Below are 26,308 nucleotides of genomic sequence, written 5' to 3' on the forward strand. Positions count from 1 at the left end.
ATATATATATATATATATATATATATATATATATATATATATATATATATATATATATATATATATATATATATATATATATATATATATATATATATTTATTTATTTTATTATATATATAAATAAAATAAATACTTGAATTTTAGTGTTCATTTATTTACACATATACACACACACACAACACTCATCTACTCATTGTTGTACTTGAAAGTACAATGCTTTGTTAAGGGTTGAATTGGCCATCCTCTTTCTATTCTCTGTCACTATTTTTCTAACCATGCTGAACACCCTCTCTGATGATGCATTGCTGTGTGGCACGCACAAAAGTGCTTTCATCAAATGCACGAGAGTGTGGAATCTTCCATCTCTCCCTAACATGGCCCAAAACCGGTCAATCCTTGCTTCCTGGGGAAGATCTTCCCTGGCAAGCAATTGGTACTCCAGTACTTGTACCCGGAGGCTGGTCAGGTCCAATCGCAGCTGCGGCAGACTTTTTTTGGGGGGGGGCGTGGCCTCCAGCTCCGGCTGAATACCGGGAGTTTGTCGGGAGAAAATCTCTGTCGGGAGGTTGTCGGGAGAGGCGCTGAATATCGGGATTCTCCCGCTAAAAACGGGAGGGTTGGCAAGTATGAAAATGGTCTCCAAGATTTGAGCAAATAAATCACGCGTTTTCAAGTAAAACATTTAAACAATGTTACTGTATGACATTCTGACCATAAAACTGAATTTGTGTCTATAATATTGGGGTATTTAAATTATTCAAGCAATTAATAACCTGTGATTAATACAGACTCAAAAGTGTAATTAATCTGAAATTTAAAAAAATAATCATTTGACAGCACTCATTTTTACCTTTTTTTTGTCTTTTCAGCTTCGGACGTTTAGATATGTACCGCAAGAGGGTTCAGATCTGTGTGTTCCTGCTGGTATTCCTCGGTCTAGTCTTCGCCTTGGCCGTCCTCTTCTACGTTTACCCTGTGAAGTGCGATTGGTGCGAGTACCTCACCTGCATCCCCATCACCGACGAGTTTTGCGAGAAGTACGACCTGAACGCAAAACTTGTTGGACCCAAGTGACGACCGCTGGTTTGAATACTCCGTGAGTGTGTGTGTGTTGATGTCACAGCTTGTGTGATTCCTAAATAAAAAAAAGGACAACTCAGTTTGCATTACCTTGTATACCACCGAGTATATGGACCAGGGGTAGGGAACCTATGGCTCGCGATCCAGATGTGGCTCTTATGATAACTGCATCTGGCTCTCAGATAAATCTTAGCTGACATTGCTTCACACGAAAAGTAATGAATAATTCTGCTGGTAATCACAGTGTTAAAAATAACGTACAAAATATAAAACATTCTCATGTATTTTAATCCATCCATCCGTTTTCTACCGCACCTGTTCAAGAAGTCACATTAATGGTAAGAAGTATTTCATTTATTATTTGTTAGCTTCAGAATAACAATGTTATTAAAAAGAATAAGAGACTTATCATACTCTAAACATATTGGTCTTACTTAAAAATGCACACATTTGGTTGTATTCAGCGTTAAAAAATATGATATGGCTCTCACGGAAATACACATTTGGCTTTCATGGCTCTCTCAGCCAAAAAGGTTCCCTGCCCCTGATATAGACGTTCATATTATATACTCAACTGGAACTTTCGAATGTTTTGTTGTCGTTTTTGTTGCTCTGCACAAAAAGTAAGCACAAGAGCGTTACGCCTTCAAACAATAGGGGTATTGTACAATAGGGTAACAATTGGGCGGTATAGCTCGGTTGGTAGAGTGGTCGTGCCAGCAACTTGAGGGTTCCGGGTTCGATCCCAGCTTCCGCCATCCTAGTTACTGCCGTTGTGTCCTTGGGCAAGACACTTTACCCACCTGCTCCTGGTGGCCACGTTTAAATGTAACTTAGATATTGGGTTTCACTATGTAAAAGCGTTTTGAGTCACTAGAGAAAAGCGCTATATAAATATAATTCACTTTACTTCACAATAGACGAATGCTGAAATGTAAGAAAAGGTGACAAAAGTTATGCTCAAAAATTTTAGCAGTGACTCAACTTTTGTGTTTTGTTAACTTTGCTGCTTCTATTTTCATGTTTTTGAGTCACACTGGTTTCATAGTGTTGCAATGAACATTTATAATTACTCTTCAATTAAAAAGTGATCAACAATACATATTTATGTATATAAATACCTGTGTGTATATTTGTACATACAGGTTTAATTATTATTATTATTAAGCTAAGTATGCCTTTGATGCCTTACCCAAATTATACTACATCACATTTTTATGTATATAACAGAAATATTAAAAAATGAAGTTAGTAAAACAACATTTGGGTCACTGCCTAAAGATACAACTTTACCCCACGTTGCTCAACCGACTCCACAGCTCCACACAGTGGCTCAATTGAGCATTACATTATTAATCAAATCCATATTTGTCTGCCTACCAGATATCAACCTAATACATATATTAACGTGCCTTATTTTGTAATAGACCACGTTTTCTGATTTCATGCATCTGCTTACCTGTAAAAACAAAACAGCATGAGTAAAGGATTGACTTGATTCATCCCACAACGGGGAAATCATGTGGTTGCACAAAAATATAAAGTTAAAAACAAGAGGGGAAACATTAAAGAACATAAAGGACAATAAAAAGAGCACATATCTGATGCAACCAGCAGCCACTTCAGCGGTGCCATTTTTACATACAGCTACAAAGGGAGAATTCTGAATTCTGGAAGAAGAGCTGCTGGATTGCATTAAGGGAAATAATTAATTGCAGCCAATTTATTCTATTATAAAGTGAAGTATTTATTATATAGCGCTTTTTTTTCTTGAGTGACTAAAAGTGCTTTACACTGAGAAACCCATTATCTCCATTTAAACTATGTTTACACCAGTGTGGGTGACACTGGGACCAAGGTGGGTGAAGTGTCTTGCCCAAGGACACAAAGGCAGTGCCGCTCTACCATCTGAGTCACGCCACCCTGCAGTCTGTAGACAACACATTTGAAGGGGCTGTTTGCAACGTGCTCAAGATTACTACATTTTGCTAAACAGTTCTCGATATAATCAATCCCTTACCAAAAATGATTCCCGGGCGCAGTCACCGCTGCTGCCCACTGCTCCCCTCACCTCCCAGGGGGTGAACAAGGGGATGGGTCAAATGCAGAGGACAAGTTTCACCACACCTAGTGTGTGTGTGACAATCATTGGTACTTTAACTTTAACTTTAACTTAACCTTCCTGCGTTCCACAGGCAGAGATTAATCTTCTCAAAAAAGGAAGTGAAGTAAGAATAGAACCAGCTGTGGCCTCAAATACACATCTGACGTCACTCCGCCGTGTCCACTGCATACTCCATGTAGCAAGTCTGGCTTAGTCGCACACACACCCAACATACTAATGAATTGTATTGATGTACATTGTATATTTGTTATGATACAGCAATGGCGACTGATGGAATGTCCATATCTTCCTGTTAAAATTAACAATTAATCATGATGCACACGAAGGGTTAACAAGGAAGTATCTCTGAAGACAGTGTGTGTTTGTCTCCATCTCCGGGTATACATCGAATGTCACAGATGAACAACTTCTAGATCAGTGGTTCTTAACCTTGTTGGAGGTACCGAACCGAACCCCACCATTTTCATATGCTCATTCACCGAACCGTTCTTTAGTGAAAAATGTAAATGTTGTTTTTTTTTCAAATTCAAGACAAAGTTATATGTTTTTGGTAACACTTTAGTATGGGAAACATATTCTAAGTAACAAATACTTAATTTAGAGTTTTTTGGACACTAGGGGAACATATTCTAAGTAACAAAGACTTAATTTAGAGTTATTTGGTTAGGGTTAGGGTTAGGGTTAGAGGGTTAGGGTTATAATAAGCCCATGCCAAATAAGGCATTAATAAGTACTTAATAATGATTAGTTAAGAGTCAATATGTTACTAATTTGCATGTTAATAAGCAACTAATTAATGGTGAATATGTTCCCCATACTAAAGTGTTACCATGTTTTTTTACTGGTGCACAAAATGAACCGTGCATGAACATCACCTTGTTCAAAGAACAAAACCAACACAGTGCATAAACTCACAACAAATTACACACCTGCAAATCAGTCTGACTACTGCTGTTGCCGTATCTGTAATACGGCAATAGGGAGAAGTTTTTATTTACACGATGAGTCGGGTGTGTTTTGACCTCCGCCGAACCCCGGAGCCCTACTCACCGAACCCCTAGGGTTCGATCGAACCCAGGTTAAGAACCACTGTTCTAGATTTATGGTGTCAAACTCATTTTAGATCGGGGGCCACATGGAGAAAAATCTGGTAAAATCACGGCACAATAACTTAAAAATAAAGACACCTTCAAATTGTTTTCTTTGTTTAAAAATAGAACAAGCACAGTCTGAAAAAGTACAAATCATAATGTTGTTGTTGGTTTTTTTACAATTTCCTGTTGCGGTCAATAGTATTCTATCTTTATTTGTCGTTATTTATACTTTCTGAATAAATTATGTGATAATGTTTATCAATCAACTCATTGGTGTTCATTTTCAATCCATCAAGATAAAAAAAAAATATCAAAATCAAATTACAGGATGTTATTTATGTAGTTTGATCATTTTCCTCGACTGATGTACTAACATTATGTGGTTTATTTTGTACATATGTAGCATCATCTACAAAGATACAAATAATTGCTATTGTGACATCCAGTGGACACATTTAGAATAGCAGTTTCTTTCATTCAAAAATTTCATGTTAATTTTTATACTTAGCAAACTCATCCTGCGGGCCGGATAAAACCTGATCTAGAATAACTTTGACGAGCCAAGACGCGATGATGCGAGAGCAGCAGGACATCGCTGCCAGCTCACAGTAAAACAGCAAAAAGCTACTTAGCTGTCTGTATCATTGCGGCGCTAAAAATTTTTTTGTCTGCATTAGCGTTTATAATAACAACATCGCTAATATTTGGTTAATATTCAGGTCACAATATATATAAAGAGTATTGTCGGTGGGTTTTGGTGGTTATTTAGAGCAGTGGTCCCCAACTACCGGTACCGGTCCGTGGATCGATTGGTACCGGGCCACACAAGAAATAAAAAATTAAAAAATAACACTTTTTATTTTTTATTTATTTTAATTTTTTATTATATCAACATAAAAAACACAAGATACACTTACAATTAGTGCACCAATCCAAAAAACCTCCCTCCCCCATTTACAATCATTCACACTCATTCGCACAAAAGGGTTGCTTCTTTCTGTTATTAATATTTCTGGTTCCTACATTATACATCAATATAGATCAATACAGTCTGCAAGGATACAGTCCGTAAGCACACATGATTGTATTTTTTTAATGACCAAAAAAAAAAAAATACCATACAACCTGTCACACTTAAAAAGGGCAGCAGGAGCTATGCACCTGCATCTGGAGAGATGCGCGTGCATGCAGAGCGAAAGCAACGGAGAGCGAGACACAGACGACGACGTGGGAGGCTGAAAAGCAAACCGGAAGAGCGAGCAGTGGGAGGAAGAGCTGAAAAGTGACCCGACGTGCACTGAGGTTATTGAAAAATAAAACAAAGTCACAAAACTGCTCGCTGTCATGTCACATCTTGGTGGTCCATGGAACCCGGAGGGAAGAAGACCTCCACATACTGATAAGAGTACAGATAATATTGGTATCAGTAAGGAATATCGATGTTGATATTTGTATTGATAAAATCTTAATGCATACACACACACACACACACACACACACACACGCACACACGCACACACACGCATACACGTGCACACACACTTTCTTGTATTCGTTACCTTCTTGAGACCTCTGAAAAATACCTACCTCTTTAGGACCACCCTTTCTAGATATATAAACATTTGTATTTACAACATTAAATAATATATACATACTATGCAAATATAAAAAAGCTTGTTGTGAAAAATGAGTTGGAATTTCACAAGCAAAAGGTCACAATTTCACAAGAAAAACTTTTGGCAGTATTATAATAAAAGTGGTCATTTTACTCAACGCAAGTCAAAATTTTACAAGAAAAACTGAACATTTGTGCAATATTATAATAAAAGTTGGAATTGTACTCATTTACAGTCGCAATTTTACGAGAAAAGCTTAACATTTTGGCAATTTTATGAAAAGAGTCGTAATTTTACTCGAAAAAAGTCACAATTTTATAAGAAAATATGGCAATGCTGGCAATATTATAATATAATCAGAATTTTACTTTTACAAAATTATTACAAAAGTCATAATTTTACTCAAAAAATGACACTATTTTACAAGAACAACCAAAAAATTGGCAGTATTGTGATAACAGTGAGAATATTATATGACAAAGGTCACCATTTTGCATTAAAAAGTAATAATTTTACATTAAAAAGTAATAATTTTATGAGAAAAGATTGCAACATTACAGAAACAGAAAGAATATGACAAATTGTTCCCAATTTTATAAAAAAAAAAGTCGACACGTAAGAAAAAGATTGCTTTTATTGTTGTAATTGGTTTTTAATCGTCATTATTTACTTCAGGTTATTACAGTATGTCTCAGTATACATATTTATTATTTGTTTTTTTTAATTAATTTTGGCCAAAGGGGGCACATTTCAATTTCTTACACACACTTGTTATTACATATGTTGACCAGAGGGGGAGCACTTTTAAAACGACACACAGTCAATTTAAAAAATCCCTCCTTATTGGGACAACCCTAATTTTGATAGATTTCACCACCAGGTGTGCAAATGAGACATTCTCTATTAGATGCAATGGTTTTCCGTATTGGGACCATGATTTATGTCGTAACTTGTTCACCGGTCCTCATATGGAAGGTACTTTTCCTTGTTGATGTCTCAAGAAGGCTAGAAATACAAGAACACACACACACACACGCCCACACACACCCACACACACCCACACAAACAATCCGTCCCAGCGAAGCAACTAAAAATGTACTGTCATGTTGTTGCTATGATTTCTAATATGCATTCAACGAGATCTAACAAATCGCTGTCATTAGCTGACAACAAACAGATATCTATTGGGTGTAGTTTACATACCCAAAGCTGTAAGAGTTTGAAATATACGTTGTAAACACTTTGGAAAGGTAGTTTGTGACCTTGAGGCTTTAACGACTCTGAAAGACTGATGTCAAGCAACTGAAGGGGGAAAATACCGCATATGTATAAGTTAATGATAACATTTATAACCATAATATTATTGTGTACAGCCAGGTTAGCTCTCAGGAGGGAAAATGAAGAGAAGAAACAAATGAAAATGTAAATCAAGAGCGGGGTGGGTGATTTGCAACAAATAACTCGTACAGTACGTACTTACGTAGTATGACGTACTTCTGTATCCTCCCACAGTTATAGCCACATTCATACGTGTCCTGGGATTGACTCATGGCTGGGATAGGCTCCAGCTCACCGGGCAGCAGCAGAAAATGAACACATGAATAATTTACTATTTATTTTTAATAAGACATTGATTTGGTTGTGGTGCCACAATCTCTTGTTCTAATCATGTTTGACTGCATTGAATTGTGCATGTGGGCAGCACGGTGCCACAGGGGTTAGTGCATGTGCCTCACAATACGAAGGTCCTGAGTTCAATCCCGGGCTCGGGATCTTTCTGTGTGGAGTTTGCATGTGACTGCGTGGGTTCTTTTCGGATACTCCGGCTTCCTCCCACCTCCAAAGACATGCACCTGGGGATAGGTTGATTGGCAACACTAAATTGGCCCTAGTGTGAGTGTGAATGTTGTCTGTCTATCTGTGTTGGCCCTGTGATGAGGTGGCGACTTGTCCAGGGTGTACCCCGCCTTCCACCCGAATGCAGCTGAGATAGGCTCCAGCACCCCCCGCTACCCAAAAAAGGACAAGCGATGGACGGATGGAATTGTGCATGTAGTGATAAAGGATAATGAATAATAATTGACTAGAAAGGGACTCTTTAATTTTTTTGCTGAGATCATCAAGTGTTGAATGCATTCAAAAACTCCTGACTCACTGTGTGTGTGTAGTGCGTGAATGTCTTTGATAACATAATTGGCAATAACGCCATGTTATTAAATAGTGCACAACATTTTATCAGAGGCCCGCCGCAGGTCTCACACCCATTGCAGCTTTTGCAGATACCAGCAGCCCAGAAATTTATCGAGGAAAACCTGCTGCGCCGTGCAAAGTATTAACCAAACCCTCTTTCTGTTGTGGAAGTATCAGTTTACAGCTGCATTGAAATGATCCCACTCTGTGTGGACTCCTGGATTCCTTCAAATTATTTTTCAGTAATCATTATTATAGCTACATATAATAGTGTCTCACTTATTGTACAGAAGCACCAGCAGCAAAGGTAAACAACAGTTTTGGACCTTGTTGACCTCTTATCTGTTATAATTTACAACCATACTTTTTTCTGCTCTATTTTTGGCCTTAACTTTGGTTGTGTTACTATGAAGGGAATTATTTTTCCTTAGACGTTTTTTTCATTTTCATGATTGATGAACATTTGTCATGGAAATCACATATACATTATACAAAGGCTAAACTATCTAAAATTAGTTATATTTTACACAAAGTGAAATAATTTCTAAATCAAAAAGCATAAAAAAATACACAACATAAACATGTTCTCGACCAAAAATCACTTCATATTCTCTACTGCTCGCTAACGTTACCATATCTGAGTTATTGTGTAGAAATATGGGGAAACAACTACAAATGTGCGCTTCATTCACTAAATGTGTTACAAAAATGATAAATTAGAATAATACATAATGTTGGATATAGAGAACATACAAACCCTTTATTTATTAAATCACAATTATTGAAATTCAACGATTTGGTGCATTTGCAAACAGCTAAAATTATGTACAAAGCAAACTATAACCTGCTACCCAAGAATGTACAACAATTCTTCTCAACAAAAGAGGAGGAATATAACCTCAGAGGAAAATCTAATTTAAAATATTTGTATGCTCGGACAACACTTAAAACCTTTAGCATATCAGTATGTGGAATTAAATTATGGAATTGATTAAGCAAAGAAATCAAACAAAGCACCAATATGATTCAGTTAAAGAGACTGTTCAAACTACAAGTGTTCACAAAGTACACAGAACAAGAATTATGATGAACATCTTGAACCCTTTTTTTTCATTGAGACCAAGATTATTTATGTATTTAATATTGGTTGCTTACTATGGTATATTATTTAATTATTATTCATTTGTTTACTGTTGTGTTACAGAGAACAAGGAACTTGGATAAAATTGCTGTGTTATGAAAAGGGGTAGGATTAAATAAGCTCGGGTTCTTCCTACTCCTTTTCGGACATGCTGTAATGAAACAACTGGGAATATGTGATGCATTTACATTGTATGCATGTTCGAAATAAACTGAAACTGAACTGACCTGAACTGAATTGTAGATCTTGTATAATTCACTGATTGTTCCATATCTAACATATTGAAGTGTGGGCTAGTGCCTGCAAAATATCTCTGAATCCAATATTCCTTTTGCAGAAGAGAGCCGTAAGAATCATAAGTGGAAATGCATATAGAGAACCCACAAACCCAATATTCAAAACAGTGAAAAGTTGTTCAAATGTAATGAATAGGTAGAGTAATCAAACCAAAACAGGGTCAATGGAAAGAAGCATTTCAATGAAAGGTGGTACTTTATGAAACAATATTGGCGGTGAAACAAAACAATATAAATCTCCTATACTGCATTTTAAAAAAAAATAAACATCATGGTGATGAAAAGATATGATTTGGAGTACATTTTTGTTTCCATGTTTATTTATTTTGTTGTTTGCTATGAAATATGTATGTTATAACGTGGACCCTGACTTAAAGAAGTTGAAAAACTTATTTGGGTGTTACCATTTAGGGGTCAATTGTACGGAAAATGTACTGTACTGTGCAATCTACTAATAAAAGTTTCAATCAATCAATCAAATGAATATATAAAAATGCCCAAATGGTCTCTTGAGTTGAACAACACATGCTGTTCTGGAACAGATCAACTGGGAATGCATATTTCCTTATTTGAAAAATGCATTCAGTTTTCATATGATTCTGTTTTCGTCTGGCCTTTGGGGATGGCTATTACTAGCAAAAACCAGTATACCAATCTAGTTATATTTATATGAATGTACATCTAAAACCGGGGTGTCAAACATACAGCCCGAGGGCCTGATCAGGCCTGCGAACAGGTTTTACCTGGCCCGCAGGATGAGTTTGCTAAGTATAAAAATTAAACTGAAATTTTTGAATGAAAGAAACAGCTGTTCTAAATGTGTCCAGTGGATGTCGCAATAGCAATTATTTGTGTCTTTGTAGATGATGCTACATATCTACAAAATAAACCACATGATGTTTGTGCACTAGTCGAGGAAAATGATCAAACTAGATAAATAACATCCTGTAATTACATTTTGGTATAATTTTTTTATCTTGATAGTTTGAAAATTAACACTAATGAGTTGACTGATGAACATTATCACATAATATATTCAGAAAATATAAATAACAACAAATAAAGATACAATACTATTAACCGCAACATGTAAGAGTAAAAAAAAACCAACAACATTATGATTTGTACATTTTCAGAATGTTGTTATGATCCGCTGCCCGGATCATAGTTTGTTTACGTTTTCAAGTCACATGTGTTTTCAGCACCTTGTTTTGTTTCTGTTGCCATGACGGCAGATTGTGATCACCTGCCTCTGGTTAGCGTTCGGGACGCGCACCTGTTGCCCGAGCGCTAATCAGAGGGCTATATAGTCTTTGCCCGGGCCTCACTCGGCCTGGCTGCCTAATTTGCTTTTACGCAACAGCTAACGACCACTTTGTTTCCTGCTAGCTCTCATGCTATATTATTTTTTTGTGCTGGCTAGCTCCCATGCTAGTCCTTTTGTTTTTGTCTTTTGTGCTACGTACACGTCTTTGTTTTTTTTTCCCTGATATGATTTATTTGCCGAAATAAATCATTTTCCTACCTGCACGCTGTGTCCGAAGCCGTCTGCATCCTTGGGAGAACACCTCGCACCACGATGCGACCAGGTCGTTACAAATGTGCTTGTTCTATTTTTAAACAAAGAAAACAATCTGGCGTTGTCTTTATTTTTAAGTTATCGTGCCGTGATTTTACGGCCCACTTGGGAGTAGATTTTTCTCCATATGGCCCCCGATCTAAAATGAGTTTGACACCCCTGGTCTAATGGGAAACATTGTGTATGCATTCAAATGAGTTAGTGGCCATCTTGCATTCTTTTGTGAGCGAGAACAAATCATCTTAACAATAACAAACAATCGAACCTTGTGAGAAGCATCGCAGCGGAAAGGGGCCAGCAGAAGTGGAGATGCATATCTTACGAAACTTCCGCTCCAGCTGTTGCTTTGAGTCTAATTCATGACATTGGAGCTTTTTGCAGAATGATGCACGTCACGCAGAAGATAGCAAGGAGGTTGTGCAGCCCCCCACCCTCCCTGTGTTGTTGTCCGATAACACAGGGGAAGGAAAACACCCCCACTAGTGTCCACCCTTTACCAGTAATCATAGTTAACTCCAGAAAGAGGGAAATTATTGGTCATGTCTATCATTTTACAGTTTTTACCTGGCGTAAAAATGGTGGATTAACGCTAAAGTGAATCTTCTCGGTAGCGAAACGCTTCCCCCCCTTCCCCCCCGCCTCATGTGCAGCTGCTCGCTATGCTGTCCCAGAAGGAGAAAGAGCTACTTGCAACTGCATGGCGAGGGCTGACTCCCGCCGCTGGATACCTTGGATCGGACGCTCTTATTAGGTAGGTTCCACCTGTATGTACTTATGTGTGTTAAAAAAAAAAAAAAAACTAATTTCATATTTGAGTGAAAATGTTATTATTGACACATAGATGTGCATTACTTCCGAAATTAAAGACACTATATGTAAGAAGAGCGTAGCTTCGTTGAAAGAGCGGCCGTGCCAGCAACCTGAGGGTTCTAGGTTCGATCCCAGGCTCTGTCATCCTAGTCACAACTGTTGTGTCCTTGGGCAAGACACTTCACCTACTTGCTCCCAGTGCCACCGACACTGGTTTAAAAATGTAACTTAGATAATGGGTTTCACTATATGTAAAGCGCTTTGAGTCACTAGAGAAAAGCGCTATATAAATACAATTCACTTCACTTCACAACCTTGCTTGAAACAGCTTTAAAATCCTACTAAGGAGAACAGCGTCTTTATCAATGCCTTGTTAACCTTCAAACACCTACTAAGTGTTCTTTCATGCAGGTGGACCAGCCTGGACAACTGTTATATTTTGTTATCATTACAGTTTCTGTGCTAACAATCCTATTGAGAGTGATTTCACATTTAAGGTCAGAAAATGTTGAGCTTAAGTTATGCAATGTTTCGTTAGCAACAGCATAAAGTCAGCTCCTCCAGCTTTGCATGTAACCTGTAACAGTAACTTAAAAGTCAATCACGCTTCATTTGCTTGTGTGTTTTCAAGAATGTTTACGACCTTCCCCGGAAGCAAGACCTACTTTTCCCATCTTGACATCAGCCCTGGCTCCGCCCACCTTTTCAGCCACGGGGAAAAGATTGTCCTGGCCATCGCCGAGGGAGCCCAAGACATCAGTCAGCTGACAGTCACACTGGCCCCTCTGCAGACCTTGCATGCCTACCTGCTTCGTATCGACCCGTCTAACTTCAAGGTGACTCGTTTGTAAGGGGAGTGCAGTGGAACCCGTTTAAGTCGGCCACGTTTAAGTTGACCGACCATCGACGTCGACCGCAGCATCAAGTCCGCCGTTGTCTTCTGATCACTAAAAATACAACGCATACGGTCAACCATTTCAAATTCAAGACCCAATCAGGTCCTTTTTAACACAAGTCGGCCCGTTTATGTTGACATGTGCTGTGGCGTCGTTAACGTCATGGTGTTTTTGTAAAACCAGATTTGTGGTTCTAAAATCCTTCATCATCGCCCGTTCTCCTTATGTCTCTGGCCAATGTTTAGTCAGTCAATGACTATGTTCGGTTATGTCGACAACCACTTATGTCGATGCCAATCAGCCAATCCGAGGGGTGTCCACTTCAATGGGTTCCGTATATACAATGGTATGAATTGTGTTACCTATGCCATGAGAGTATAGCACACTATGTACGACACACATGTTTATGTGTGCTATGGCTATGAGGTTTTTTTTTGTGTGGGGGGTACTAGGATGACAGGGGATGCAAAACAATAACATATGCCCCCATTACTTATTATTTACTTTTTACTTTTTAAATTCGAACTCAATTCTGTATACTGCTGCTGGGATTTAGATTTTCCTGAGGGAACTCTCCTGAAGGAATCAATAAAGTACTATCTATCTATCTATCTATCTATCTATCTATCTATCTATCTATCTATCTATCTATCTATCTATCTATCTATCTATCTATCTATCTATCTATCTATCTATGAATATATGCAGTTCTCTTTTGGAGGATTTTGTCCCAAAAAAGTACTGCGTTTAACCAAAAATGTACTTTTCGGTCGATTGGAAATGGCTTTTAGACACATCAATAGGTTAGCTGGAATCAGAATCAGAATCAGAAATACTTTAATAATCCCCGAGGGGAAATTAAGATTTTCAGCACAATCCCATTCAAGATAAAACAAGCATTACAGGGAAACAGAACAGGATCGCCAACTTCCGGCGCCCCTTACAAAAAAGGTGAGAAATAGGTTGAGAAAAAAATAAAAATCAGCCAAAGCCTGGGCCCCTGGAGAAGAGGTCCAGACTGAGATCAAGGGGGGGAAAAAACTCATAGCCATAGCACACATAAACGTGTGTCGTACATAGTGTACTACTCTCATGGCATAGGTAACAATATTTGCGAACTTTAGTGGTGTTTAAAATGGACCCTGCATGCCGCAATATTAGGCAATAAAACAAGGTATTAATGGAAATGTTTTAAAAGTATTCATTGTTACTTATGTTTCTTTTTTAAATCCTTCAGAGTGGAACATAATTTTTTTTTTTTTTTTTGCACATCATCCACAATCCTTGTGTGACAAGAACACACGTATTTCTAAAACCACCTAACAAAGTTTTATATAGATGCTCTAAGTATTATGTAATGTAGTAACAGGCACATTCATGATAACGTGTAATATTTATACATTTTGGTCATTTTAAGCATTTAAACATTAACTGCTTCTCATATAGTTGGTGCATTATCCACTTTTGTGTTGAATATCTTAAAATGTGTTTCGTGGCAATTCCAACTTTCACAGCAGCATCAGTTGCTGTGTATAGCTAAGCTTTCCATCATTTTAGGCAGACTGCGTTACAAAATGGTTAAACCCCTCACCCCAATATTATCAAATATATAGAACAGTGGTTCATAACCTGGGTTCGTTGGAACCCTAAGGGTTCGGTGAGTCAGCCTCAGGGGTTCGGCGGAGCCTCAGCCACGGAGGTATAGACACGTCCGAATGATCGTGTAAATACAAACTTCTCCCTATCGGCGTATTATGGATACCCCCAAACAATGTTTCCTCTAATTTTCCATCTGATTTGCAGGTTTTTTGATTGGTTGATTGAAACTTTTACTAGCAGATTGCAAAGGAAGATAATACATTACCGTATTTTTCGGACTATAAGTCGCAGTTTTTTTCATAGTTTGGCCGGGGGTGCGACTTATACTCAGGAGCGACTTATGTGTGAAATTATTAACACATTACCGTAAAATATCAAATAATACATGTATTATTTAGCTCATTCACGTAAGAGACTAGACGTATAAGATTTCATGGGATTTAGCGATTAGGAGTGACAGATTGTTTGGTAAATGTATAGCATGTTCTATATGTTATAGTTATTTGAATGACTCTTACCATAATATGTTACGTTAACACACCAGGCACGTTCTCAGTTGGTTATTTATGCGTCATATAACGTACACTTATTCAGCCTGTTGTTCACTATTCTTTATTTATTTTAAAGTGCCTTTCAAATGTCTATTCATGGTGTTGGGTTTTATCAAATAAATTTCCCCAAAAAATGCGATTTATACTCCAGTGCGACTTATATATGTTTGTTTCCTTCTTTATTATGCATTTTCGGCACGTGCGTCTTATACTGCGGAGCGACTTATACTCCGAAAAATACGGTATATGAAACAGTACAGTTTACACAGTACAGTACGTATTCCGTACAATTGACCACTAAATGGTAACACCCGAATGAGTTTTTCAACTTCTTTAAGTCGAGGTCCACGTTAATCAATTCATGGTAATGTGTGTAAGGTGTGTAAATTGTTGTGAGTTCATGCACTGTGTTGGTTTTTGTTGTTGGAACAAGGTGATGTTCATGCATGGTTCATTTTGTGCACCAGTAAAAAAAACATAACATTTCTTGAATTTGAAAAAAAAACAACATTTTATTTTTCACTAAAGAAGGGTTTGGTGAATGCGCATATGAACTGGTGGGGTTCGGTACCTCCAACAAGGTTAAGAACCACTGATATAGAACATTAAAATAATGATTAAAAACAATACTAACAATACCACATTTAAATATATATTAAAATCATCAACAGCCTTTATTTTGGATACAAACATGACCCATGGTACAGCAAAAACGATAAAAAGATCAACAAACAGGACCATCAAAATCGAAATAAAATAAAACACATAACAATTAAAAGACAAGACAGATAAAAGTTCATTAAAACACCAGTGTTCTAAACAGCAAAACATTTTATTACCAAAATAGATAATAAAAAGTAAATATCTATGTATGTTAAATACTCTCTTTCCACTATTTAATGACTTAACTGCCTGTATAAAATTGTTATTAGTATTTGTTGAAACAAACCTAACTAATACTAGTGGTTAGAGTGTCCGCCCTGAGATCGGTAGGTTGTGAGTTTAAACCCCGCCCGGCCGAGTCATACCAAAGTCTATAAAAATGGAATCCATTACCTCCCTGCTTGGCACTCAACATTAAGGGTTGGAATTTGGGGTTAAATCACAAAAATTGATTCCTGGGCGCAGCCACCACTGCTGCTCACTGCTCCCCTCACCTCCCAGGGGATGATCAAGGGTGATGGGTCAAATGCAGAGAATAATTTCGCCACACCTAGTGTGTGTGTGACAATCATTGGTACTTTAACTTTAACTTTAATAGAACTTCAAAATGTAGGTTTTTTTTCCCCTGGAAGAAGTATGGGGCATATATGGGGAAGAACCCTCAAACAGAACCCAGGTTCTGTGGGGCGGCCATCTGTCTCGACCAGTTAGGTAGGAATAGAGAGAGAGTAGAAGGACGGCTATAGAGAGAGAAAAGGATAGATGGGTTTTGTTTAAAAAAATCTTCAATTCACGGAAAAATGTGAGCATTTCACGAACATTTGCAATTAATCAGATGATTTAAAATAATGATTACATGTTTTAATAGAGGCTTATTACCGGCAGGTGTTAGTCTCCTGTTTTGGCTGCGAATCCAAATGACCTTTTCTATTAGGCCCGTTGATTATGAGAGAACTCTTTTTTTAATTGTGTTGCACAGCTGCTAAAACTGTGTACTGGATGAAAATCTTCAGGTTGTTTTCAAGGCGACATAATAATTTCAGTGTACATTTAAAACACTTCCTTGTGGTCTAGATTAATGTTTCTTAACCATAGGGCCAGCGCCCATTACTGGGGAAACGAGAAAGCGCCTCCCGGAAGGCCGGTAAAAGCTGTGGTTTGTATGGGCCACAGCGGCACTCAGTTGTAATAAACATTTACACCACTTGTGGCAGTAATGACAACATCAAACAAACAAGGAAGACTGGCGCTAAAATCATAGAGAAAGCGCAAAAATTATGACTAAAGTGGTAAAGCTATGTTTTCATTTGCAGTTGAATTTTATTGACAGTTTATTTAGGAAACATATATATTAAACATATTTTGTATTAAATTGAGCCAGAATGTATTCATTTTTATTGTAATTATTTATTTTATTTGTACTTAAATAGTAAATGTATATTCATTTTAGCACTGTTAATATTGAATAGTATTTAAATTATGATTAAGATTACTAATTTAGTGTTAATATTTTAGTGTTGCCTGGGACCCTAGGTAGTGGGAAAATTGGGCCCCAAAATCAAAAAGATTAAGAAACCCTGATGAAATTATAAGTATTAGATGTAGTTTAGTGGAAATGTTGCTTAATTTTGCTGCACAGTTATTTTTTTAAGCCGTTTTTGAGTCTGGAAGCGTTCCGAGATTGCAAATGAAACCACGCCCACCCTCTGCAAAAACGTACACTGTTTAAATATATATCTTGAAGTCGAATGTCACTGCTATTTTTTATTTCAAGGCACTGTCGAAAATAAACGTCATAAACATTAAATAGATTCACCCAGTCACAACATGAGGCGCAGCACTCTCTGATCGATGCATGAAAACATGTCACTGCATGTCGGTGTTAGTATGCACATGCCAAGATTAGGGAGTTTCCCCCCACCCCCTTCTGAGAGCTTGACTTAATGTCCAAATAAGTACGTCCACCTCGCTGTGACATCACAACGTAGGCAGACAGCAAAACCCGGCGAACAGGGGCATCCAGAACTGCGTGCAAGCTCACGCCTAAATGCATTGATTTTAAGATTTGACATCGTAACAACATTTATAAGCCATAAATGACCAAATTCAATATCTGAAGCATTGGAAGTCAGCAGTTTACAGGCTCTAAATGTCCAAAATGTATTTTTTTCTCTCTCTCTTTATTTAAAATAAGGACAGCACAAATGAAAGAACATATACATGATATGTAAATCTGTCAGATTTCAACCAAGGGCTAATTTCTGTGCAAAATAAGGCCCGTTAGGCTATTGTTGTGCTATGAAATGCAGACTATTCAATGAAAAACTTCACATTTATTAGCAGCACAAACTGGCTTTAACAATGACAAAACTAAGTGGGGGACACTCTGATGCAGAACACAAATATCTCCATATTTCATCCGTTACATACTGTACATATATTCGACTAATCAAGAGAAGGAAAATACTTGGATGACTTCTATTAGTCGTCCAAGTATTCCTTGGATGACTAATCCAAGCAATACTTGCTGAGTTATGATATTAATCATAACTCAGCATTTTCATAGTCACTGCATTTATTGTATGTTAAAGTGATTTTTGGTAAGGATATGAACTTGAACTGCTTGATTATTGTCAACACATCAATTTAATTGATTTTTCCTTGCTCCTTGTCTTGTATTTTTTGCCTCCTCTGCAGCTTCTGTCACACTGTATCCTCGTTGCCTTGGCCATTCACATGGGCGAGGACTTCACACCGGTTTTACACGCCGTAATGGACAAGTACCTGTCGGCCTTTGCAGCAGTACTTGCTGAGAAATACAGATGAGACTCGGCCAACTTACATCACCACCACTTTGTCTATTAAATATATTTAAGTATTGCTTCATGTTTTGTTATAATAAAACAAGTAAAAACAACTTAAGTTGTATGCATTTTACACTGGAGTGTCATGTTCTCATGTCTTCTGTCCTTATTACACCTCAAAAATATTAAGACCCAATATTTAGGATTGTTTTAATTACATATGAAATGTCCATGTATTTAGAGTACGTAACATTAATTTAAACCAAGTAATAAACTCAGTGTGATGCATCCACTCATCCATTTTCTACCGCTTATCCCACTCAAGGTAGGGGGGGGAATGAAGCTTATCCGAGCTCAATGTATGCGGGGCGGTATAGCTCGGTTGGTAGAGTGGCCGTGCCAGCAACTTGAGGGTTGCAGGTTCGATCCCCGCTTCCGCCATCCTAGTCACTGCTGTTGTGTCCTTGGGCAAGACACTTTACCCACCTGCTCCCAGTGCCACCCACACTGGTTTAAATGTAACTTAGATATTGGGTTTCACTATGTAAAGCGCTTTGAGTCACTAGAGAAAAGCGCTATATAAATATAATTCACTTCCCTTCACTTCACAATGTGACACAGTCCAATATAAATAAAACAAGCTATTTATGTAATTAAATTGATAAATCCAAAGTATTTTAAATAAATTAATTGATGCTATTCACATACAGTATGCATCAATCAATTCATGTTCTATACCTTATTGTCGTAAATACTGTATATACATGATGTCAATCAATCAATGTTCAAATGTATATAGCCCTAAATCACAAGTGTCTCAAAGGGCTGCACAAGCCACAACGACATCCTCAGTTCAGATCCCACATCAGGGCAAGGAAAAACTCAACCCAGTGGGATGACAATGAGAAACCTTGGAGAGGACCGCAGATGTGGGTGACCCCCCCACCCCTCTAGGGCAGGGGTCGGCAACCTTTACCACTCAAAGAGCCATTTTGGCAAGTTTCACAAATTAAAGAAAGTGATGGGAGCCACAAAAAAAATTTACAATTTAAAATGAAAAACACTGCATACAGAGCTTAAATGCTTTGTGCCATATTAACCAGGGGTCCCCGACACACGCACCGGCACGCACTTTAATGTGGACATTTGATGTTAGTGCAGCCCGCGAGTTTTGAATGAATGGCGCTTGATAGCGTCATACTTGCCAATCCTCTCATTTTTCCCCGGGAGACTGCCGAATATCAGAGCGTGATGACACCGCCCTCTACAGTCTGCCCTAACAGTGTATCTGCTTGACCACACGTAAGTGACAGCAAGGCGTACTACCTCAGCAACCACACATCTTACACTGACGGTGCCAATACCCAGAATCCCATGCAGCACTAACTCTTCCGTACTAGTTCAGCAACCACACATCTTACACTGACGGTACCAATACACATCTGACACTGACGGTACCAATACACATCTTACACTGACGGTACCAATACCCAGAATCCCATGCAGCACTAACTCTTCCGCTCAACCAACGCAAGGAGAGGGGGGGGGGTTGATGTGTGGGGGGGTTGTGGTAGCGGGGTGTATAATCTAGACCGGAAGAGTTAGGACTGCATGGGATTCTGGGTAATGGTTGTGTTGTGTTTATGTTGTGTTACAGTGCAGATGTTCTCCAGAAATGTGTTTTTCATTCTTTTTTGGTGTGGGTTCACAGTGTGGCGCATATTTGTAACGTAACAATGTTAAAGTTGTTTGATACGGCTACCGTCAGTGTAAGCTGTGTGGCTGATGAGTAAGTATGCTTTGCTGTCTCCTGTGTGTGCGATTAATAACAACATGCAACATGCGGCTGGACTGGCACGCTGTATGTAAATGCTATAGAGAACAACTACTGCAGTGCAATCAGGGCACGCCCTTTATCTAGTATTTATAGTCTAAATAGGATTATTTTTCCCTGGGAGTTATTTATGAGAGACACTGAGATCCATAAGTCTCCTGGGAAAATCGGGGGGTCGGCAAGTATGTAGCTGAGCCGCATCAGAGTGGTCAAAGAGCCGCATGCGGCTCCGGAGCCGCGGGTTGCCGACCCCTGCTCTAGGGCGACTGGTGCAATGGACGTCGAGTGGATCTAGCATAATATTGTGAAAGTCCAGTCCATAGTGGGTCTAACATAATAGTGAGAGTCCAGTCCATAGTGGGGCCAGCAGGAGACCATCCTGAGCTGAGACAGGTCAGCAGCGCAGAGATGTCCACCCCGGGTCCCGACCCTGGACAGCTAACACTTCATCCGTGGCCACCGAACCTGTAATCCCCCCCCCCCCCCCCCCCCCCCCCACGAAGGAGAGGGGGGCAGAGCAGAAAAGAAAAGAAACGGCAGATCAACTGGTCTAAAAGGGGGGTCTATTTAAAGGATAGAGTATAAAAATGAGTTTTAAGATGGGACTTTAATGATTCTACTGAGGTACTAGAGGTAGCATCTCTAACTGTTCAGGGCATTCCAGAGTACTGGAGCCCGAATAGAAAACTTTTAGGCTCTGGGAATCACTAATAAGCCGGAGTTCTTTGAACGCAGATTTCTTGCCGGGACATATGGTACAATACAATCAGCAAGATAGGCTGCAGCTAGACCGTGTAGTATTTTATACGTAAGTAGTAAAACCTTAAAATCACATCTTAAGTGCACAGGAAGCCAGTGCAAGTGAGCCAGTATAGGCGTAATATGATCAAACGTTCTTGTTCTTGTCAAAAGTCTAGCAGCCGCATTTTGTACCAAATGTAATCTTTTAATGCTAGACATAGGGAGACCCGAAAATAACACGTTACAGTAACCGAGACGAGACGTTACGAATGCATGCATAATGATCTCAGCGTCGCTAGTGGACAAAATGGAACGAATTTTAGCGATATTACGGAGATGAAAGAAGGCCGTTTTAGTAACACTCTTAATGTGTGACTCAAACGAGAGAGTTGGGTCGAAGATAATACCCAGATTCTTTATTGAGTCGCCTTGTGTAATTGTTTGGTTGTCAAATGTTAAGGTGGTATTATTAAATAGGTGTCGGTGTTGAGCAGGACCGATAATCAGCATTTCCGTTTTCTTAGCGTTAAGTTGCAAAAAGTTAGCAGACATCCATTGTTTAATTTCATTAAGACACGCCTCCAGCTGACTACAGTCCGATGTAAGTATATATGTAATGTTGTAACGGGCACGTTTATAATAACATTTAATATTTACGTATTTTGATAATTTTAAGCATACAAGGCCCATTAATTCAAAAAAACGCATCACGACGTTTGCTTTTTTTTTCTTCATCACATTTCTGCTCACTGAAGACTTTGTGATAGCCAAAAAAAATGTAAAACATCACTTACTGTACACGGTCTGCTGTCATTGGGATGCGGACTGCAAGGATGTTCATATGAGAATGTATCATAATCCTCACAAAGAAATGGGGGGGCAAGTGCTTTTTGTGTTGTCCTCGCCAGTTCCAAGTCCTAAATGGCTGTCAAAGTGTCCCAACTTGTCGGATTATATCCAGGTGGTATTCATGATTTATGATCTGCAATAAACTTCAAAGGTGCAGGGAAACGATAATAATGTAAACATAGGGACACACGGTAGTGATCACGTTGCCGCTATAAATAGTTTGTCTGCGTTAGCGCTTATAATAACAATATCACAAATACTTGGTTAATATTCAAGTCACAAAATGTAAATGGGGTATTGTTGGCACTTTTTGGATGGTTATTCTCAGCCATCTGCAGTAGTGCAGTTCAACACACATGAGCTAACTTGGCTAACATTTGCAAGTCTGGTGACACACGTCAATGGACAACAAAGGCACATCTCACAATAGACACAACTTTAATCGAGTGTCTTGGAACATACCAGTTATAAGCAATGAGATGCATAATTAAATCTCATATCTTTACCTTATGCTGCCACGGATAGATTTATTAAAGTTAAAGTACCAATGATTGTCACACACACACAAGGTGTGGGGAAATCATTTTCTGCATTCGACCCATCATCCTTGATCACTCCCTGGGAGGTGAGGGGAGCAGTGAGCAGCAGCGGTGGCCGCGCCCGGGATTCCTTTTTGGTGATTTAACCCCCAATTCCAACCCTTGATGGTGAGTGTCAAGCAGGGAGGTAATGGGTCCCATTTTTATAGTCTTTGGTACGACTCGGCCGGGGTTTGAACTCACAACCTACCGATCGCAGGGCGGCCACTGAGTATTATATTTCTACCTTCTTTCTATCGCTTCATCCTTGTTTCAAAATGCTGGTGCTGTGTTTAAATACTTAAAGGTGAGCTTTGACGGCGTTATATGACGTCTGTGCTGCATAAAGTGTTGATGCTGGGTTTGCCGCTATTGAGGTGAAATTAACCATTTGGTATTCTTGATTGGAAGGTGCTGGTAATCTCAGACATTCTTAATTTAATTCAAGCCAGTGGTTTATTGCAGTTCTGAGTGTTGCTGGGTCGGGTTTGGTTTTGGAATTGTTGGATTGATTAATTTAAAAAAATAAAATGAAATAAAATTTAAAAAATAAAATAAAAATCGTTTTTTTTTATATGAGAATCGATTCTGAATCGCACAATGTGAGAATCTCGATTCGAATTTGAATCGATTTTTTCCCACACCCCTACTAACAAGCTATTTAGGCTAGCTGTATGTACATAATCCATCATTATGCCTCGTTTGTAGGTATATTTGAGATCATTTCATTTACTTTACTTATGTCCTCTGTGTATTTGATTAATTTTTCCATGTTTCATGACACATTATCTGTATGTAATATTGCCTGCATTTCTGATAGTTGTTTGTGTGCCGTTATAGACCATGGCAAACGTAACCCAGCTTGCAAAGATTGTTATAAATCCACCATTTCCTTTAACTTGGACACACACATCTATAACTTTGGCCATTCTAAGACAGTCATTTCCAGGAGTTATCTCACTCTCTGAGAAGTTTTACTAAAGCTTTCCAATGTTGTAAAAATGTGTAGAATAAATATTACATTTCAACATTTCTGTCAACGAAGATTTGCGTCAGCCTGCCACACATAGTCATTTTGATAGTAGGCTAATATAGCTAATATAGACACGTACATGTGTTATTTTCATTATAACACTAATAGAAGGCTTTTAATTTTTTGCGGCTGCAGACAGATTTTTTTTTTGTATTTTTGGTCCAATATGGCTCTGTCAACATTTTGGGTTGCCGACCCCTGGTCTAGTTACACAACAGATTTGGTTTGATGATGTAATGAAAGATTACTCACCCCAGCCGACACTGAAAGACTCGTCCATGCCTTCATCTCCTCCAGGCTTGATTACTGCAACGCACTCCTCGCCAGGGTCCCCAAAAAGAGCATCAAAAAGCTCCAGTACATTCAAAACAGCGCAGCGAGGATCCTGACGAGAGTGCGCAAGCGTGATCATATCACACCTATCCTCAAATCACTCCACTGGCTCCCTATTGCATCCCGGACCCAATTTAAGATCAACCTGCTCACTCACCAATGCATCTACGGCAACGCCCCCTCCTACCTCAAAGACCTAGTTTCCCCTCAACCCCCTACCCGCAGCCTCCGCTCCTCAAACACTAACCTCCTCAAACCCATCAGGACAAAGTTACAATCTATGGGCCGCCGGGCTTTCTGCTCGACCGCTCCCGAACTTTGGAACGCTCTCCCCGACCATCTTAGAGCACCACTGTCGGTCGACCATTTTAAGAAGGGACTAAAAACCCACCTTTTTAGCACAGCTTTTATCTAATTTATCTGCCTTCTTGTTTTTAAATGCACTGCTTGCTTATCTGTTTTTTTATCCAGTGCTTTGAGGCTCTTATTTCTACGTTATCTATGTTTCTGTTTTATCTAGTGTGTGTCATGATTCATTTCTATTTTAATTTTTTATTATATATTCTTACTTTCTATTTTTATTTTTAATACTTTGTAGCACTATGAGATTTTAACAATTGTAAAGTGCGTAACAAATGCAATTCATTATTATTATTATTATTATTATTATTATTTTGTATCAAAGAAGGCTAGAAAAATTCACATTTTAAAATTCCATGTCACACCTGTGGTTATTGTTAATGCCAGTTGTAAACAGGGTGAAAAACTAGAAAATTCTGCCACAAAATCTGTTGGAGGGGAGGAGGGGGCAAGGGGTGGTTTGCCCTGGGTATACATCTAGACAGGACCGCCTCTGCTACTACTGCATGTGAAGAGTAACTTTCTAGCACTTATCTTTTACTGCAGGCAAAAGGTGGCAGTTGCGATACAAAGTAGCAGCAGCCAGCACGCAAGCTCCCTTACAACTGTGGTGCATTCAAGTGTATCACTTTAAGCACTTTGAAGTTGGGTAACTTAGCTGGATAGCAATAACAATAGACCAGACCTGGGCATTCTGCGGCCCGCGGGCCGCATCCGGCCCTTTGTGCGTCCCTGTCCGGCCCGCGTGAGGCCAAATATAAATTACAAAATAAATTTTAAAAAGTATCTATGTCGAGTGTGCAATACAACGGTGCTGCTTTTGTTTTGAAAATCGTTATTTGTATTACTTCCGTGTGGACGTATGCATGTGCGTGGTTGTGAGTGAATGTGAACAGCTGCAATTACAAAATAAAGTTGAAAAAACATCTATGTCCTGCGCGCAATACAACTGTGCTGCTTTTATTTTGAAAAGTATTATTTATGGGCGTGTGTCCGTGTTTAACCTGCGAGTGAAGGTGCACATGCAGCGACAAGTGATGCACGGTTTACACCCGAGACGCTAAAAAGAGAAAAGTTGATGAGGAATGGCGTGTTTTCAACAAGGCATGAACTGCAAAGCAACGTCCCCTCTAAGGTGCGTGCCTGCGCAATTGCGCACTGCTCAAGCGTCCGCTGCGCGCAGCGGACGCTTGAGCAGTGCATATGCCGTGCATCAAATCAAATCCCATCTGAATTCTAAACAAAATAAACATATTTATTCTATAGAATTTTGCAATGCAACTTTGAGTGACAGTGACAATAAGCGGCCCTAATGGTGTTCGTCAACACCGTTTACAACACCGTTCAATTGAACACTGTTCAATTATTGTAACGTCTATCGAGATGCTTCGAGGACAGGAATTATATCGATCACTTTATTGAGCAAAACTGTTTATATTCGGACATAACCACACCAAAAACATGAGTAAAACAATTCCATCTCGAAAAACTAGTCATTTTCTGCCGTACAAACCAGGCCAAAACCAACTTGTCATCTGTCACCAACACGCATAGCACTAAACCACTTGTGCGTTTATGGCCACACAAAAAGTCGGACAACTCAAACACCACACAAAGTTACGCTATGACTCCTCAGTCATACGTGTGCTTATTTTACTGTCATTTATTATTAATGTTAATTTATTTATATTAGTCATGGAATGCTGTTACACACACTATGTTGAAGTATTACTATTATTATTAATTATTATTATTATTATTATTATTTATCTTACGGTATATATCAAAAATAATATTGAGCAAAATTTAATTGAAATATTGTCGATGTGGCCCTCCAGCAGTGCTCGGGTAGCTCATGCGGCCCCCGGTAAAAATTAATTGCCCACCCCTGCAATAGACGAACACATATCCACCTCAAGATGTTTCAAAATATCTAGTTTGTTACTTTAAAATGAACCCTGAAATATAGCATCTACAAGTCAAATACTGACACTTGAATCAAACCCACATTTACTGTATACACATTCTTTAAAACACCTATGGTATTTTAGTGCACCAAAAATACTATTTATTGTGAGTAATAATTGTTATGAATATGACAATCAAATAAGTATTGGGGGTATGGAATTTTTGA

At 38.6% G+C, this 26,308-nt stretch overlaps 2 protein-coding genes across 5 annotated transcripts in view; both read left to right on the forward strand.

The window, feature by feature from the left end:
- rhbdf1b (rhomboid 5 homolog 1b (Drosophila)) overlaps positions 1-1,322 on the forward strand; it is a 50,406-nt gene extending 49,084 nt beyond the window's left edge. For 3 of the 4 annotated variants that reach the window (XM_062056231.1, XM_062056230.1, XM_062056232.1), the window contains one exon: positions 872-1,322. In XM_062056231.1, coding sequence (XP_061912215.1) covers positions 872-1,076 — 205 coding nt within the window. In that variant the 3' untranslated portion in view covers positions 1,077-1,322. The remainder of the gene's footprint in view (positions 1-871) is intronic. The other variant, XM_062056233.1, reaches the window with a different exon arrangement.
- Positions 1,323-11,546: 10,224 nt separating this feature from the next.
- On the forward strand, positions 11,547-18,570 carry hbae4 (hemoglobin alpha embryonic-4). Its single transcript, XM_062056234.1, has 3 exons — positions 11,547-11,874; positions 12,565-12,769; positions 18,340-18,570. Exons 1-3 carry the CDS (start codon positions 11,783-11,785, stop codon positions 18,466-18,468), a joined length of 426 nt encoding a protein of 141 aa, XP_061912218.1. The 5' UTR covers positions 11,547-11,782; the 3' UTR covers positions 18,469-18,570.
- Positions 18,571-26,308: the final 7,738 nt, after the last annotated feature.

This window comes from Entelurus aequoreus, linkage group LG08, assembly GCF_033978785.1.
Source record: "Entelurus aequoreus isolate RoL-2023_Sb linkage group LG08, RoL_Eaeq_v1.1, whole genome shotgun sequence".
Lineage (NCBI taxonomy): Eukaryota > Metazoa > Chordata > Actinopteri > Syngnathiformes > Syngnathidae > Entelurus > Entelurus aequoreus.